At 45.1% G+C, this 15,750-nt stretch overlaps 1 protein-coding gene across 1 annotated transcript in view; it reads right to left on the reverse strand.

Moving 5' to 3' along the window:
• LOC126184111 (treacle protein-like) overlaps window positions 1-15,750 on the reverse strand; it is a 302,367-nt gene that overhangs the window by 75,574 nt on the left and 211,043 nt on the right. The window contains exon 2 of the mRNA XM_049926475.1: window positions 4,952-5,081. Within this exon, the coding sequence (XP_049782432.1) occupies window positions 4,952-5,075 (124 nt within the window). The 5' untranslated portion in view covers window positions 5,076-5,081. The remainder of the gene's footprint in view (window positions 1-4,951; window positions 5,082-15,750) is intronic.

Here is a 15,750-nt window from a genome sequence, read left to right on the forward strand (position 1 = left end):
GGAGAGACTGCGATCCTATTTCAGGGTTTGCGTGGAGATGAATAATGCAGAAGATGCAAACCCGTCGCCAGAGGCGAGCAGAGTGCATAACCCGTATGCAGGGTCGTCGAATTATGCGGTAAATAGCAGCGCTGCAGCCGCCACGTGATTCTGCGATCTACACACGAGCCACTCTGCTCCGTGCCGTCCTGGCTGTGCTTCCAGCACTGCAACCCTCACCAAACAGGTGTGAAAGAATCACTACCACAAGATAACAAGATGATTTGCACCTCCCTAAATTACTAACACCCCGGAATTCGACACTAGTTATAGGTTGCCTATCTAATGGCTTCCAGGGGCAACAAAATTTGATTTTCAGTTAATTATTGACCGAACTGAAAAATATAAAATGCTGTCATAATCTACTTCAATATCCTTCAGTATCAGACACGACGTTCTAATTTCTTACTTCTTTACTACTGACTATTTGCAACATAGTTTGCAGACAGTATCCACATATACCACTGAATGTACCTGCAAAATTATATCACTGTACGACAAACAATTCAGGAGATACGACGTCATAAACATTTTGATGCGTGAAAAATTAGCTTGCGGTTAAAATCGCGGGCAAACTGCCCATATTATACTCATCCTGTGTTGAGCATTAGTTCAAACCTTTTCCAAGCCTCTTCTCGCTTAAAATCTTAACGGCAGATTATGTAACATACTAACTCACTTGTAAAGAAATCTTATCTGTGACTCTGTGTTATACATCGGAGTTCGATTCTTTAAAGATTCCCAGGTTTACTGGTACAAATCAGTTGTGACAGGCGTTATACGTTGATTACTTTTATCTGTTACTAAAAACACAACAACACTAGTGTAAAATATTGGGATGGCTTACTTTATTGTTTAACTGTGTTTAGGCTCTCGAATTTTAACTCAAAAATAGAAAAATTCAACAAATAATTCTAGGGGGTATATGAAATGTAATTAAGTTCATCTACCTAGCACTTGCATACGACCCTGTAAAAATTTAAGCAATTCGTACAAAGGAGTTACTGAAACAAATCTTTCAGAGAAAACAGAATATATAATCGGCCTCAAAATTTCAGCTGAAGATGCTAAAATCGTGACAAACATAAAAAAAACCAAAACATACAGAAACACAAATAGGTAAAATAGAAAGGGAAGTGAATTTAAATACCTTGATAAAAATAAGAAACAGAATGAATTACAAACTTCTTCAATAGACGTAAAAATATTTACATCAATAAGTGCACCTCTATAAACAATAATATAACAAAAACAAAGCAAATCTCTGGGTTCTGACTCTGATGGCCCATTGGGGACGGACAGACCACCGTACGTACCATCCTCTGCCAATAGCGTAACTGCATGCAGCATGGACGAGCGTGGCATCACCACACCGCTCTACCTGCCGTTGTCGGCTTTCTTGGGTTTGGAGCCGCTGCTCCTCATCCAAGTGGCTCCTCAATTGGCATTACGAAGCTGAACACATCCCGTGCCAGTCCTCCCAGCAAGGAAAACATCATCCCTGGCAGTACCGAGAACTGAACCTGGGTCGTCCGCATAGCAGCCAGACACGCTGATCATTGACAACTAAACTAAAACACTATCCTAGAATGATACGGCCGGCATGTGTATATACATGCGATTACTGAACACTAAACCACAAGCTGCATATACTAGAGGTAACTGAAAATTTGATCGTTCCGGAAACAACACGCGCAAGCGTTCAGATTGTGTTAACGCCATCAGCTTTCACGTCACCTCTATTGACATTACTTGAGAATTAATAAAGCTCTTCTCAAATTACATTAAAGAGCCAAAGAAAGTGGTACACCTGCCTAATATCGTGTAGGGGCTCCGCGAGCACGCGGAAGTGCCGCAACACGACGTTGCATGGACTCGACTAATGTCTGAAGTAGTGCTGGAGTTAAGTGCCATCATGAATCTTACGGGGGTGTCCAGAGATCCATCAGAGTACGAGGGGTCTCTTCTGAACAGCACGTTGCAAGGCATCCCACATACGCTCAACGATGTTCATGTCTGGGGAGTTTGGTGGCTAGTGGAAGAGTATGAACTCAGTGTTGCTGGAGCCACTCTGTAGCAATTCTGGACGTGTGGGGGTCGCACAGTCCTGATGCAATTGCCCAAGTCTGTCGGAGTGTACAATAGACATGAACTGATGTGGGTGATCAGACAGGATGCTTACGTACGTGTCACCTGTTAGAATCGTACCTAGATGTATCAGGAGTCCCATATCCCTCCAACTGCACACGCCCCACATCATTACAGAGCCTCCACCGCCTTGAACAGTCCCTGCTGACATGCAGGGTCCACGGATTCATGAGGCTGTCTCCATACCCGTACACGTCCATCCTCTCGATACAATTTGAAACGGGACTCGTCGGACCAGGCAACATGTCGCCAGTCATCAACAGCCCAATGTCGGTGATGACGGGCCCCAGGCGAGGCATAATTCTTTGTGTCGTACAGTCATCAAGGGTACACGAGTGGACATTCGGCTCCGAAAGGCCATATCGATTATGTTTCGTTGCATGGTTCGCACACTGACACTTGTTGATGGCCCAGCGTTCAAATCTGCTGCAATTTGCGGAAGGGTTGCGCTTATGTCACGTTGAACGATTCTCTTCAGTCATCGTTGGTCCCGTCCTTGCAGGATCTTTTTCCAGCCGCAGCGATGTCGGAGAGTTGATGTTTTACCCGATTCCTGGTATTCAAGATACACTCGTGAAACGGTCGTACGGGAAAATCCCCACTTCATCGCTACCTCGGAGGTGCTGTGTCCCATCGCTCGTGAGCCGACTATAACACCACCTCAAACTCACTTAAATCTTGATAACCTGCCATTGTAGCAGCAGTAACCGATCTAACAACTGCGTCACACACTTGTTGTTTTATATGGACGTTGCCGACGGCAGCGCCGTATCCTGCCTGTTTACACACACTATGTAATCGAAAGTATCCGGACACCTGACTGAAAATGACTTACAAGTTCGTGACGACCTCCATCGGTGATGCTGGAATTCAGTATGGTGTGGGCCCAGCCTTAGCCTTGATGACAGCTTCCACTATCGCACCCACACGTTCAATCAGGTGCTCGAAGGTTTCTTGGGGAATGGCAGCTCATTCTTCACGGAGTGCTGCACTGAGGAGAGATATCGACGTCGGTCGGTGAGGCCTGGCATGAAGTCGGCGTTCCAAAACATCCCAAAGGTGTTCTATAGGATTCAGGTCTGGAATCTGTACAGGCCAATCCATTACAGGGATGTTATTGTCGTGTAACCACTCCGCCACAGGCCGTGCATCATTCGCCATACACACACCCAGCTATTGGATCACCACATTGTGTACCGTGATTCGTCACCTCATACAACGTTTATCCACTGTTCAATCGTCCAATGTTTACGCTCCTTACAGCAAGCGAGGCGTTGTTTGGCATTTACCGGCGTGATGTGTGACTTATAAGTAGCCGCTCGACTATGAAATCCAAGTTTTCTCACCTCTCGCCTAACTGTCATAGTACTTGCAGTGTATTCTGATGTAGTTTGGAATTCCTGTGTGATGGTCTGGGTAGATGTCTGCCTATTACACATTACTACCCTCTTCAACTGTCGGTGGTCTTTTTCAGTCAACAGACGAGGTCGGCCTGTACGCTTTTGTGCTGTACGCGTCCCATCACGTTTCTTCTTCACTATCACATCGGAAACAGTTGACATAGGGATGTCTAGGAGTGTGGAAATCTTGGGTACAGACGTATGACACAAGTGACACCCAATCACCTGACCACGTTCGAAGTCTGATTTCCGCGGAGCGCCCCATTCTGCTCTCTCACGATGTCTAATGACTGCTGAGGTCGCTGATATGGAGTACCTGGCGGTAGGTGGCAGCACAATGCACCTAACATGTAAAACGTGTGTTTTTGGGGGTATCCGGATACTTTTCATCACATAGTGTACCTCTGTGTTTGAATATGCATGCCTATACCAGTTTCTTTGGCGCTTCAATGTAAAATTACCATTGGTTTGGCATGTATGTCTGATACGTTACATAACACCCTTTCCATTTGAAAATTACGAGTTGTGTCCAAGATGATGGCTTCCAAAATGGCCGCCATGTTGATAACACAGGCTCTCGACTTGCGGGGTTTGCTGTTTTGCTACATTTCCTCCATTTCTCCCTGTCGTTGACATCTTCTGGTCTTAAGCCAACAACGAGTATGTCTCCCGTGTCGTTGTCAGTCCATCTCTTGCCGGTCTTCCTCGTGGTCTTGTTCCTCCTGGGTTGATGTGGAGCGCTGTTTTTGCGACTGAGTTGTCTTGCTTTCTCATGACGTGGCCGTACCAGCGGTGATGGGCTTCCCTCACTTTGTCGGTGATCGGCGCGACACTAAACCTTTGCCGGACGTCTGAAATTTTCACGTGGTCACATCGTGTCAGCCCCATGGACCATCGAAGCATCTTCATCTCCATGGCGTGTAACGTTTGCTCCTGTTGTTTCGTCATAGAGCGACACTCAGTCCCATACATTGCTGCTGGGCGTACCATGGCCTTATATACTTTTGCCTTTAGGTACTGAGGCATATTTTTATACCAGAGGACTCCAGTGACCTGGCTCCACTTGAGCCAAGCTGCATTCACCCTCATCCGAGTATCAAGAGTTGTGTCGCAGTCTGAGGTGACGAGAGACCCTAGGTACTTAAAATGCATCAAGTCCTAAGGTAGGATCAGGACTAGTAAATGGTGGATGCGTAAACTCTTTGTTGCTGATGTTATGAAAGTAGTCTGTCCAACGCTCTCTTAGTAGTTTGGCGTCGGCTCCCATGTCACACTACTACTGTGATTTTTAAGCAGGATGGTACCACACATACGGACAGCCTGTGCAGTTAGTGGGGTTTGTAGAACGTAAGGTGGGTACTCACAGGAGTGCAGGCACTCGACGATGGTGGTGGCGTCAATGAAGTAGCCGCCGCAGAGCGTGCACAAGATGTAGGGGTTGAGCTCGCGCAGCAGCAGACGTCCCGTTGCCGACCGCGCTGCCTCCATCGCTACCTGCAAGCACAACACCGGCGACGAGTTAAGCATCATCTCTACACTCATGAGGGCGGATCATACTACTCATCACCTTTCCTGTTCCACTCACAAATGCTGCGAGAAGCAAATCTAATTTCAAATACTCTTTTCGCTTCAATCACTGCCGTTATTATTACTATTCATAAAACACTGGTGTGCAAAACTTCAAAATGAAAACAACATTCGCACAATCAGTCACTGCAAAGTAACATAGCTCGATGAAACTGGGACCATACGGAAAGAACTGCTACAATATAGTATAAAAGGTAATTGAATTAAATACATCTACATCTACATCTACATCTACATGGATACTCTGTAAGTCACATTTAAGTGCCTGGAAGAGGGTTCATCCAACCACCTTCACAATTCTCTATTATTCCAATCTCGTATAGCGCGAAAAGAATGAATACCTATATCTTTCGGTACGAGCTCTGATTTCCCTTATTTTATCGTGGTGATCGTTCCTCCCTATGTAGGTCGGTGACAAAATATTTTCGCTTTCGGAGGAGAAAGTTGGTGATTGGAATTTCGTGAGAAGATTCCGTCGCAACGAAAAACGCCTTTCTTTTAATGATGTCCAGCCCAAATCCTGTATCATTTCTGTGACACTCTCTCCCATATTTAGCGATAATACAAAACGTGCTGCCTTCGGTTGGTTGTTTTGGGGGAAGAGACCAAACAGCGAGGACATCGGTTTCATCGGATTAGGGAAGGAAGTCGGCCGTGCCCTTTCAGAGGAACCATCCTGGCATTTGCCTGGAGCGATTTAGGGAAATCACGAAAACGTAAATCAGGATGGCCGGACGCGGGATTGAACCGTCGTCCTCCCGAATGCGAGTCCAGTGTGCTAACCACTGCGCCACCTCGCTCGGTCGTGCCGCCTTTCTTTGAACTTTTTCGATGTACTCCATCAGTCCTATCTGGTAAGGATCCCACACCACGCAGCAGTATTCTAAAAGAGGACGGACAAGCGTAGTGTCGGTAGTCTCCTTAGTAGGTCTGTTACATTTTCTAAGTGTCCTGCCAATAAAACGCAGTCTTTGGTTAGGCTTCCCCACAACATGTGTTCCTTCCAATTTAAGTTGTTCGCAATTGTAATACCTTGGTATTTAGTTGAATTTACGGCTTTTAGATTAGACTGATTTATCGTGTAACCGAAGTTCAACGAGTTCCTTTCAGCACTCATGTGGATGACCTCACACTTTTCGTTATTCAGGGTCAACTGCCAATATTCGCACCATTCAGATATTTTTTCTAAATCGTTTTGGAGTTTGTTTTGATCTTCTGATGACTTTATTAGTCGATAAACGACAGCGTCATCTGCAAACAACCGAAGACGGCTGCTCAAATTGTCTCCCAAATCGTATATATAGATAAGGAACAGCAAAGGACCTATAACACTACCTTGGGAAACGCCTGAAATCACTTCTGTTTTCATCGATGACTTTCCATCAATTGCCGGCCGATGTGGCCATTCGGTTCTAGGCGCTTCAGTTTGGAACCGCGCGGCCGCTACGGTCGCAGGTTCGAATCCTGCCTCGAGCATGGATGTGTGTGATGTCCTTAGGTTAGTTAGGTTTAAGTAGTTCTAAGTTCTAGGGGACTGATGACCTCAGATGTTAAGTCCCATAGTGCTCAGAGCCATTTGAACCATTTGAACCTTTCCATCAATTACTACGAACTGTGACCTCTCTGACAGGAAACCACAAATCCAGTCACATAACTGAGACGGTATTCCATAAGCACGCAATTTCACTACGAGCCGCTTGTGTGGTACAGTGTCAAAAGCCTTCGGGAAATCCAGAAATACGGAATCGATCTGAAATCCCTTGTCAATAGCACTCAACACTTCATGTGAATAAGGAGCTAGTTGTGTTTCACAGGAACGATGTTTTCTAAAGACATGTTGACATACATAATGACACGAACAGAAATGACATTTTTCTTCCAGTACAATAATTATATGGTAGTCATCCTGATTCTTGATGGTATCCTGGACTTTATAAACGGCGGGAGCTGGTCCTAACAGGCTGTGTGATCACCACGGACGGCAACGCATGCTCTGCAACGTGCTCTCATGCCGGTCATACGGTTAGGCGTCCCATTCCTCCACCAGCGCGGTTGGCAACTGGTGGAGGGTGTGTGTGCTGCAAGACATCTCTCCAACGCAGCCCACAAGTCATCGATAGGATTTAAGTCGGGGAACGGGCTGGCCAGTCAATTCGCCGAATAATTTCTCATTCCGAGAGCTGGTCCACCCGCGTTGTTCGATGCGTTCGCGCATTGTCCTCCCTACAAATTAAGTCAGGTGCGAATGCACGTCTCAAAAGATTCACATAAGGCAGGAGTAGGTTGACTGGTAAGTCTACCGCTTTCTAATATTTGGAGGTGGGTGCTCACAAGCAACATTATTCCTCCCCATATCATAACACACGGACCACCAAAACGATCATTTTCGACAATGTGATTCTTGAGTTTCTCCCTGCGTATTTGATGATCAAAATATCCACGGGTGTACTGCCGGTCTACAGTGTCCAACGGACACAATATTTCGGCGATCATACATGTCGCCATCATCAGGTGAACTGACGGACTGATCTCCTGTGAACGTGCTGGCACGGAGATCCGTACGCTATGGCTGCTCAGAGGGAACTAGGTTCGGTCGCGGCGGCGACACTGTAGACCGGCAGTACACCCGTGGATATTTTGATTATATATTTTCGATAATGTTCCGGGGTGCAGTCTGTGCACCCACCTCCCACCATATACGGGTACGTCCATCGTCGAGGAACTGAACGCCTGATACACTCCTGGAAATGGAAAAAAGAACACATTGACACCGGTGTGTCAGACCCACCATACTTGCTCCGGACACTGCGAGAGGGCTGTACAAGCAATGATCACACGCACGGCACAGCGGACACACCAGGAACCGCGGTGTTGGCCGTCGAATGGCGCTAGCTGCGCAGCATTTGTGCACCGCCGCCGTCAGTGTCAGCCAGTTTGCCGTGGCATACGGAGCTCCATCGCAGTCTTTAACACTGGTAGCATGCCGCGACAGCGTGGACGTGAACCGTATGTGCAGACTTTGAGCGAGGGCGTATAGTGGGCATGCGGGAGGCCGGGTGGACGTACCGCCGAATTGCTCAACACGTGGGGCGTGAGGTCTCCACAGTACATCGATGTTGTCGCCAGTGGTCGGCGGAAGGTGCACGTGCCCGTCGACCTGGGACCGGACCGCAGCGACGCACGGATGCACGCCAAGACCGTAGGATCCTACGCAGTGCCGTAGGGGACCGCACCGCCACTTCCCAGCAAATTGGGGACACTGTTGCTCCTGGGGTATCGGCGAGGACCATTCGCAACCGTCTCCATGAAGCTGGGCTACGGTCCCGCACACCGTTAGGCCGTCTTCCGCTCACGCCCCAACATCGTGCAGCCCGCCTCCAGTGGTGTCGCGACAGGCGTGAATGGAGGGACGAATGGAGACGTGTCGTCTTCAGCGATGAGAGTCGCTTCTGCCTTGGTGCCAATGATGGTCGTATGCGTGTTTGGCGCCGTGCAGGTGAGCGCCACAATCAGGACTGCATACGACCGAGGCACACAGGGCCAACACCCGGCATCATGGTGTGGGGAGCGATCTCCTACACTGGCCGTACACCACTGGTGATCGTCGAGGGGACACTGAATAGTGCACGGTACATCCAAACCGTCATCGAACCCATCGTTCTACCATTCCTAGACCGGCAAGGGAACTTGCTGTTCCAACAGGACAATGCACGTCCGCATGTATCCCGTGCCACCCAACGTGCTGTAGAAGGTGTAAGTCAACTACCCTAGCCAGCAAGATCTCCGGATCTGTCCCCCATTGAGCATGTTTGGGACTGGATGAAGCGTCGTCTCACGCGGTCTGCACGTCCAGCACGAACGCTGGTCCAACTGAGGCGTCAGGTGGAAATGGCATGGTAAGCCGTTCCACAGGACTACATCCAGCATCTCTACGATCGTCTCCATGGGAGAATAGCAGCCTGCATTGCTGCGAAAGGTGGATATACACTGTACTAGTGCCGACATTGTGCATGCTCTGTTGCCTGTGTCTATGTGCCTGTGGTTCTGTCAGTGTGATCATGTCATGTATCTGACCCCAGGAATGTGTCAATAAAGTTTCCCCTTCCTGGGACAATGAATTCACGGTGTTCTTATTTCAATTTCCAGGAGTGTAGAACGTTCCGACCGTTGTTTACACAAACTTGATGATTTGGAAAACTGTGGCATGTACGTACTTTGAAGTGTAGGGCACCATTCAATAAAGGTCACTTGACATGCCATAATAATGTGTAATTTACTTTTTGAAATGCCTGCGTGTCAAGTGCACCATAGTCAAAATGCAATGGTTGCCAGTGTAGCATAAACGCACAACTCAGAGATCATCTTATAATAACAGTAAAGTCCTTGAGATTACAAACATATCTGTTTGTTGCTTACACCTCTCCTGGACTGTTCTATTAATCTGTCCGGTGTAAGGCAGGCCACATTCGCGATGAATGCTTTACACATATGATTTTCCAGACCGATGACCTCGCAGTTTGGTCTCCACCCTCCACATCAATCCAATCCAATCCAATCCAAACGATTACCAAATACCTAAGGAAACATGTCATTCTGTCTGTTTCAGCAAAGCTAAAAAAGTAGTCTTTCCAATATTAAGCACGCTCTATGTTCACGCGAGCTGAGTGTATGCCGCATTCCATGCGAATGTTGCATGTCTTACGCGGGGCAGAGTATTAAAACAGTCCAGGACAGGTGCAAGGAACATCAGAGACACATCCGAAAAAATCAGCCAAACAAATCAGTTGCCGCGCGGGATTAGCCGAGCTGTCTCAGGCGCTGCAGTCATGGACTGTGCGGCTGGTCCCGGCGGAGGTTCGAGTCCTCCCTCGGGCATGGGTGTGTGTGTTTGTCCTTAGGATAATTTAGGTTGAGTAGTGTGTAAGCTTAAGGACTGATGACCTTAGCAGTTAAGTCCCATCAGATTTCACACATATTTGAACATTTTGAACACAAATCAGTTGTCGTCGAGAACTGCCTAAAATATAATCATGAAGTGAAACAAGATGACATCAGGATGGCGGTACAAACGCTAATTTTCTGGGACAATGTATATAAGAAGTGTATCAGAATAAAAATGTAAAATCTAATAAATAGAAAAGCAGGTTTCAATTTAACAAGACATGCGGGCCAGCATTCAATTAATGACGATATCACTGGCCATTGCATCGACCAGAGCTGGAAAATGTCGAGAGAATGTGTGCTTCACGATATATCAATGCGGGTACTGGAAAACAAATGAACATCAAAGGGCGTAGCGGCCGCTGAGAGTCGAACTCGGCTATAAATAGCGGCGTGACACAAACAACAGTTGACAGTCTGGTTGGAGCCCACGCAGCGAGCACAACAAACTGCAAAACTCGCAGCACTTGGAGAAGACGGCTGAACCGATCGTCGCAACGTTGTGCACAAAACGGAAATAACAACTCGACAGAACACCCAGAAACACACCCATTAATCAGTCGCGCCTAGAAGACCTGAAACATCTTATCTGTTACCGCATCCACCAACCCGTATGTATGGAAACTCAATCTGTTTTCAGATACAGTGAGACGCAGATATTTAAATGAACATATCTACACTATTATTTTCCCACTGACCACACTGTTAGATCTCTACTATTATGTTTCTAAAAATGGTTCAAATGGCTCTGAGCACTATGGGACTTAACATCGGAGGTCATCAGTCCCCTAGAACTTAGAACTACTTAAACCTAACTAACGTAAGGACATCACACACATCTAACCTAAGGACATCACACACATCCACACCCGAGGCAGGATTCGAACCTGCGACCGTAGCAGTCGCGCGGTTCCGGACTGCAGCGCCTAGAACCGCTCAGCCACCGTGGCCCGTTATTATGTTTCTAAGGATGGAGAATTCACGTGTTTGCAGAATAGCAATAGAGGAGTATCCTTACCTTCGGTTTTTAAAATATCAGTTGCCATCTACGTGAGAAAGCATAAATTGAACATATAAAGGATGAATGCTGAACGTATGTCTAAAAAAGTTCACACGCGGTCATTAGGTTATCGCCTGAGTGGTAACATCATATGGGAAACGTGTTGTTTACCGGAAAACTGTAAACACAGTAATATCAAAACGATCTTTTTCATTTAACATATATAATGCACACAATGTCGGAGTTACAGAGGATTTTGCTACTTTTAAAAATAACTATTTTTCTACTACATTACAAAGCTGTTCGAGTCTCCGCTTGCAACAACTACGAAAACCATTTAGTGCAATGTCCGCTTCACCCCACGAGACAAACCACCCGTGGAGGCAGGTTACAGTAAACCGATGCGAGTGGTTGCTTATTTTGAAACCATCCAACCCAACATCAGCGGTCAGTAAACGAACACATTAGCGCTCGTACAAATAGGAAAAATAAATATGGAAATGATGAGCGTTGTTACTACGCGCTGATAAGATCCCAGTGTACTGTTACGAGGGTGAAAAGGCAGCTGTCAACAATTTCTTTCCAAGATTTTCTTCTCGTTTCGTGTGCTGGCCATTTTCGCAGCAGCTGCATATAAATTACAGTACTTCCAAAGGAAACGCCTTTTGCGTGCAGTGCATTAAGATTTTTTATTATTATTATTATTATATATAATGTCCACACAGACGGGTTTTGCTTTAGTTACAAGGCGTCCTCAGTGGGTGTCCTGAGTATTACATGAATTTTTACAGGTTTGCACTTACAGGTTACACAAACAACAGTTGGTTGATATTTTTATGATGAAATGGAAAATTAGTTACAGGTTATAAGAGTAAAAATCTAAACAATTTTCCTCATATGAGAATGCTGTTTGGCTTAAAAATAATGGATTAGACGCTGATCTGTAAGTACTTTCCCATTTTATTATAAAAACCTCAACGAACTGTTTTAAATCCACAACCTGTAGGTTGTAATGTAACGGACTACTGAAACTACCGATACCACCGGCTGGCGAGGTGTGAGGTGCCGTCAATCAACTTGAAGGAGTAAGTGAACTTTAACTACATAAACATAAACTGAAATATTATTTTGTTACAAAACTGTTAATATGAGGACAATCATGATGTATATTGCCACAGAACTATATTATAAACACTTTTCATTTTTCATACTATATTTTTCATATATGTACACGTGCGATGTGTAAAATATCGATATACAACCAAGGTTGGCAATACTGCACAGTTTGTAAGCTCTGTGAACAGGAGCCGGTGGTTGGTGGGTGTAGAGACAATGGGCAGTTGGTGTTGAGACGTTTTGTAATACGCTTGCTTTGAGAAGGTCAAGGATAGAGGGAACGAAATGATGTATTGGAAAAGCTGTTACATTGAAAATTATTGAATATCGTCACGAGCAGCATTTATAAAATAAAAGTTGGAAGTTTAAATATGTGTCAGTTCTTACGCAGCAGAATACACACCCTGGACCTCAAATTGATTTAACAAACAGCGGATGGCGAGATTCATCACTGGACCACGAGCGTGCAACAACGACCAATAAAGGTAAGAAAGTTATATTACTCTAAATTCACATTGTGATGATACCTTTCTTTCTCCATGTCTTCAACCCTGTATGTATTCTGTTGTTAGAGTGAACAGCGTGGCGGGGACTTGTGGTCGACTAGGCACACGAGGGACACCACACAGGTTTAAAATGATAATTTGTAGATTAATATACTACTACTGATAATAATTAATATTTGTCCCCCGGAGAAAGAGGTGCATTACAAGGTGCAACCGATAACTTGTATATGCAAACGAAAAAGTCATGTAATACTTAATGTGTCGCACGCAAAAGGCGTTTTCTTTTGAGCAATTGTAATTTATTTTCCGCCCGATATGTACAGACACGGATGCTACCAGCACGCCGACGAAAGTAAACGAGCGTAAAAGAACGGAGCAAGGTGAAGGCTATAGTATAGTTGAGGAGAGTTTCATCTATGTTTTCAAAGCGCCGTCTCGCGATTGCCGGCACATCCAGAAGCCATTACAAGCACGCACGATTTGTCACTAATGAACTTGTCGAAGGAACCTTATACTATAATTTTTCCTTTTTCTATTAACTTAGCAATGAGAACCAAAGTAACCAGACACGGAGAACTACAAATCACCCCTTCTTTTATTTCGGTTCTTTTTCGGTGTAGTTTTAGATTTATATTCGTGTTTACAACTAGTGATTTGATCATGCTCTCTATTATGGAGATATCACCATCAGATGGGTGTCAGGAAATCAGAGAAAACATACAGGTGATTAACCGGGGCGAAACGTGCTTCTTAGCTGCAGCACGTAACTTCATGGACGCGAACAGCGTCATTATAATAGTGATGAATGTAAAAGCCTTTGTACAGGATTACCGCGTGAGTGATTCCGTTCTGAGCACTAATTCAGCGCCCCGGTAATTGGCTATAAAAGCGGCGGCTGCTAGTACGTTGCGGATTGCGCCAGCTGGACTGGCGAGACTTCCCAGCTGACCCGCAAGCTCTCAGCTCCCATTTATGAGAATTAACACCACGTTCGTAAATGTGATTAGGCCCTTATTACACTGTAAATTTCATCCACAGTGATCAAAGCCCTTTGGTCAAATCTTTAACAGTGTACTACGGAAGCTTTTAGGAAAGATATCTTTGATCATAGATCTCTGATCAAAGTTAGAGTTTGGTCGTATCTTTGATCAAAGTTAGCCATATAGTATGACTGTCGGATTAGCTTCCCTTACTTCTAACCTGTAACATGACGTCAAAGTTTACTTGATGTGTGGCTACCACCACGTCGATAATTTCTAAGTGTAAAGAATACGAAACTCTTCATAACACCAATCACATTAATTTTAAAAACAGCAATAAGAGGTTTGAGTCTCATAAAGAAATAGCTGCAGCCATCAGCGAAATGGCCGCACCGTAGATGAGCTGAGGAAGAAATTGAACGGATTGTTGTTGTTGTTGTTGTTGTTGTTGTTGTTGTTGTTGTGGTCGTTAAGTCAGAAGACTGGTTTGATGCAGCTCCCCACGCTACTTTACAGTATGTTGTGCAAGCCTCTTCATCTCCGAACAGCAACCCACATCCATTTGAACCCGCTTACTGTACTCGTCTCTTCGTCTTCCTTTGCAATTTTTATCCCCCTCACTTCCCCCCAAGTCGGCCGCGGTGGTCTAGTGGTTCTAGGCGCTCAGTCAGGAACTGCGCGACTGCTACGGTCGCGGGTTCGAATCCTGCCTCGGGCATGGATGTGTGTGATGTCCTTAGGTTAGTTAGGTTTAAGTAGTTCTATGTTCTAGGGGACTGATGACCACAGATGTTATGTCCCATAGTGCTCAGAGCCATTTGAACCATTTGAACTTCCCTCCAATGGTAAACTGAGAATTCCTTGATATCTCAGAATGTGTCCTATCAACCAATCCTTTCAATTAGTGACCTTAGGCCACAAATTTCTTTTCTCGCGAACTCTATTCGGTACCTCCTCATTAGTCACCCGATATGTCATTCTCATCTTCAGCATTTTTTTATAGCATCACATTTCAAGAGCTTCTGTTTTCTTCCTCACTGATCTGCTTATCAGCCGCTGTCACTTCCGTACAAGGCTACACTCCAGAAAAATGTATTCAGAAAAGCTTACCTGAAACTTAAATTTACATTCCATGTTAACAAATTTCTCTTCTTCAGAAACACTTTTCCACGGAGTCACTACTTGGTGGTAATCCAAGTGGTGTTAATCAAGTGTACGCAACTGTAATAAATGCATTTATTTGTTCCTATAAATAACCTAACCTTCACACATTCCTCCCAAAATGATATTTAATATTGCTTCACATTTTTCTGAAACCAATACCTGAAATGGTACGATGTCGGATGCGAATATTATATTACAAGCTGGAATAGCTTTTGCCTGTTACTAGAAGCCTTAACGTAACCATGATCTTCAGCAAGAATTGCATTCCTTAAATGAGTTTGTACATGTGAAGATCTACTTCCATAAGGACGAATTTAAATGTTTCTTCGTACATTCTTAAAAAAAATTTGTAGCTCTTTATGTCCTCACACTGTAATTCACGACGGAAATTCTAGTGAACACTTCGAGCTCATCTCGGTGTACATATTTCACCGAGAATTGTTTTTCACGGTTTTTGCTGAAGCAATGCGCTTGCCGCCAACATTAATTACATTAAATGCTGCACCATCGACGATTGATTGTTCGGCATTCATTCTCCAACAACTATAACGAAAACGTTGACGATAGTATAATGGATCCAGCGAAGTAGGCATACTTTGGTCGAAGAAGTATGACAAAATCGTTGACACAGCTCTTTGATCAAAGAACTTAGATAGTGTAACACCCTGTGTTGCACATGCTAACACGTTACTATTTCCTACGAAATGCAGACGCCATGGAACTGTTTGCGATGGAAAACATGTCATACTTGTGCTAGAAATAATCACTCGGCTCTATAGAAGGTGAATGCTCGACTTCGTTTCCACTGGGAGAATTTTGGGGAAGTGTAGCTCATCCAAAAAGGAGACGACGTACAGAACGCTTGTGTG

Source organism: Schistocerca cancellata, chromosome 4 (genome assembly GCF_023864275.1).
Source record: "Schistocerca cancellata isolate TAMUIC-IGC-003103 chromosome 4, iqSchCanc2.1, whole genome shotgun sequence".
Lineage (NCBI taxonomy): Eukaryota > Metazoa > Arthropoda > Insecta > Orthoptera > Acrididae > Schistocerca > Schistocerca cancellata.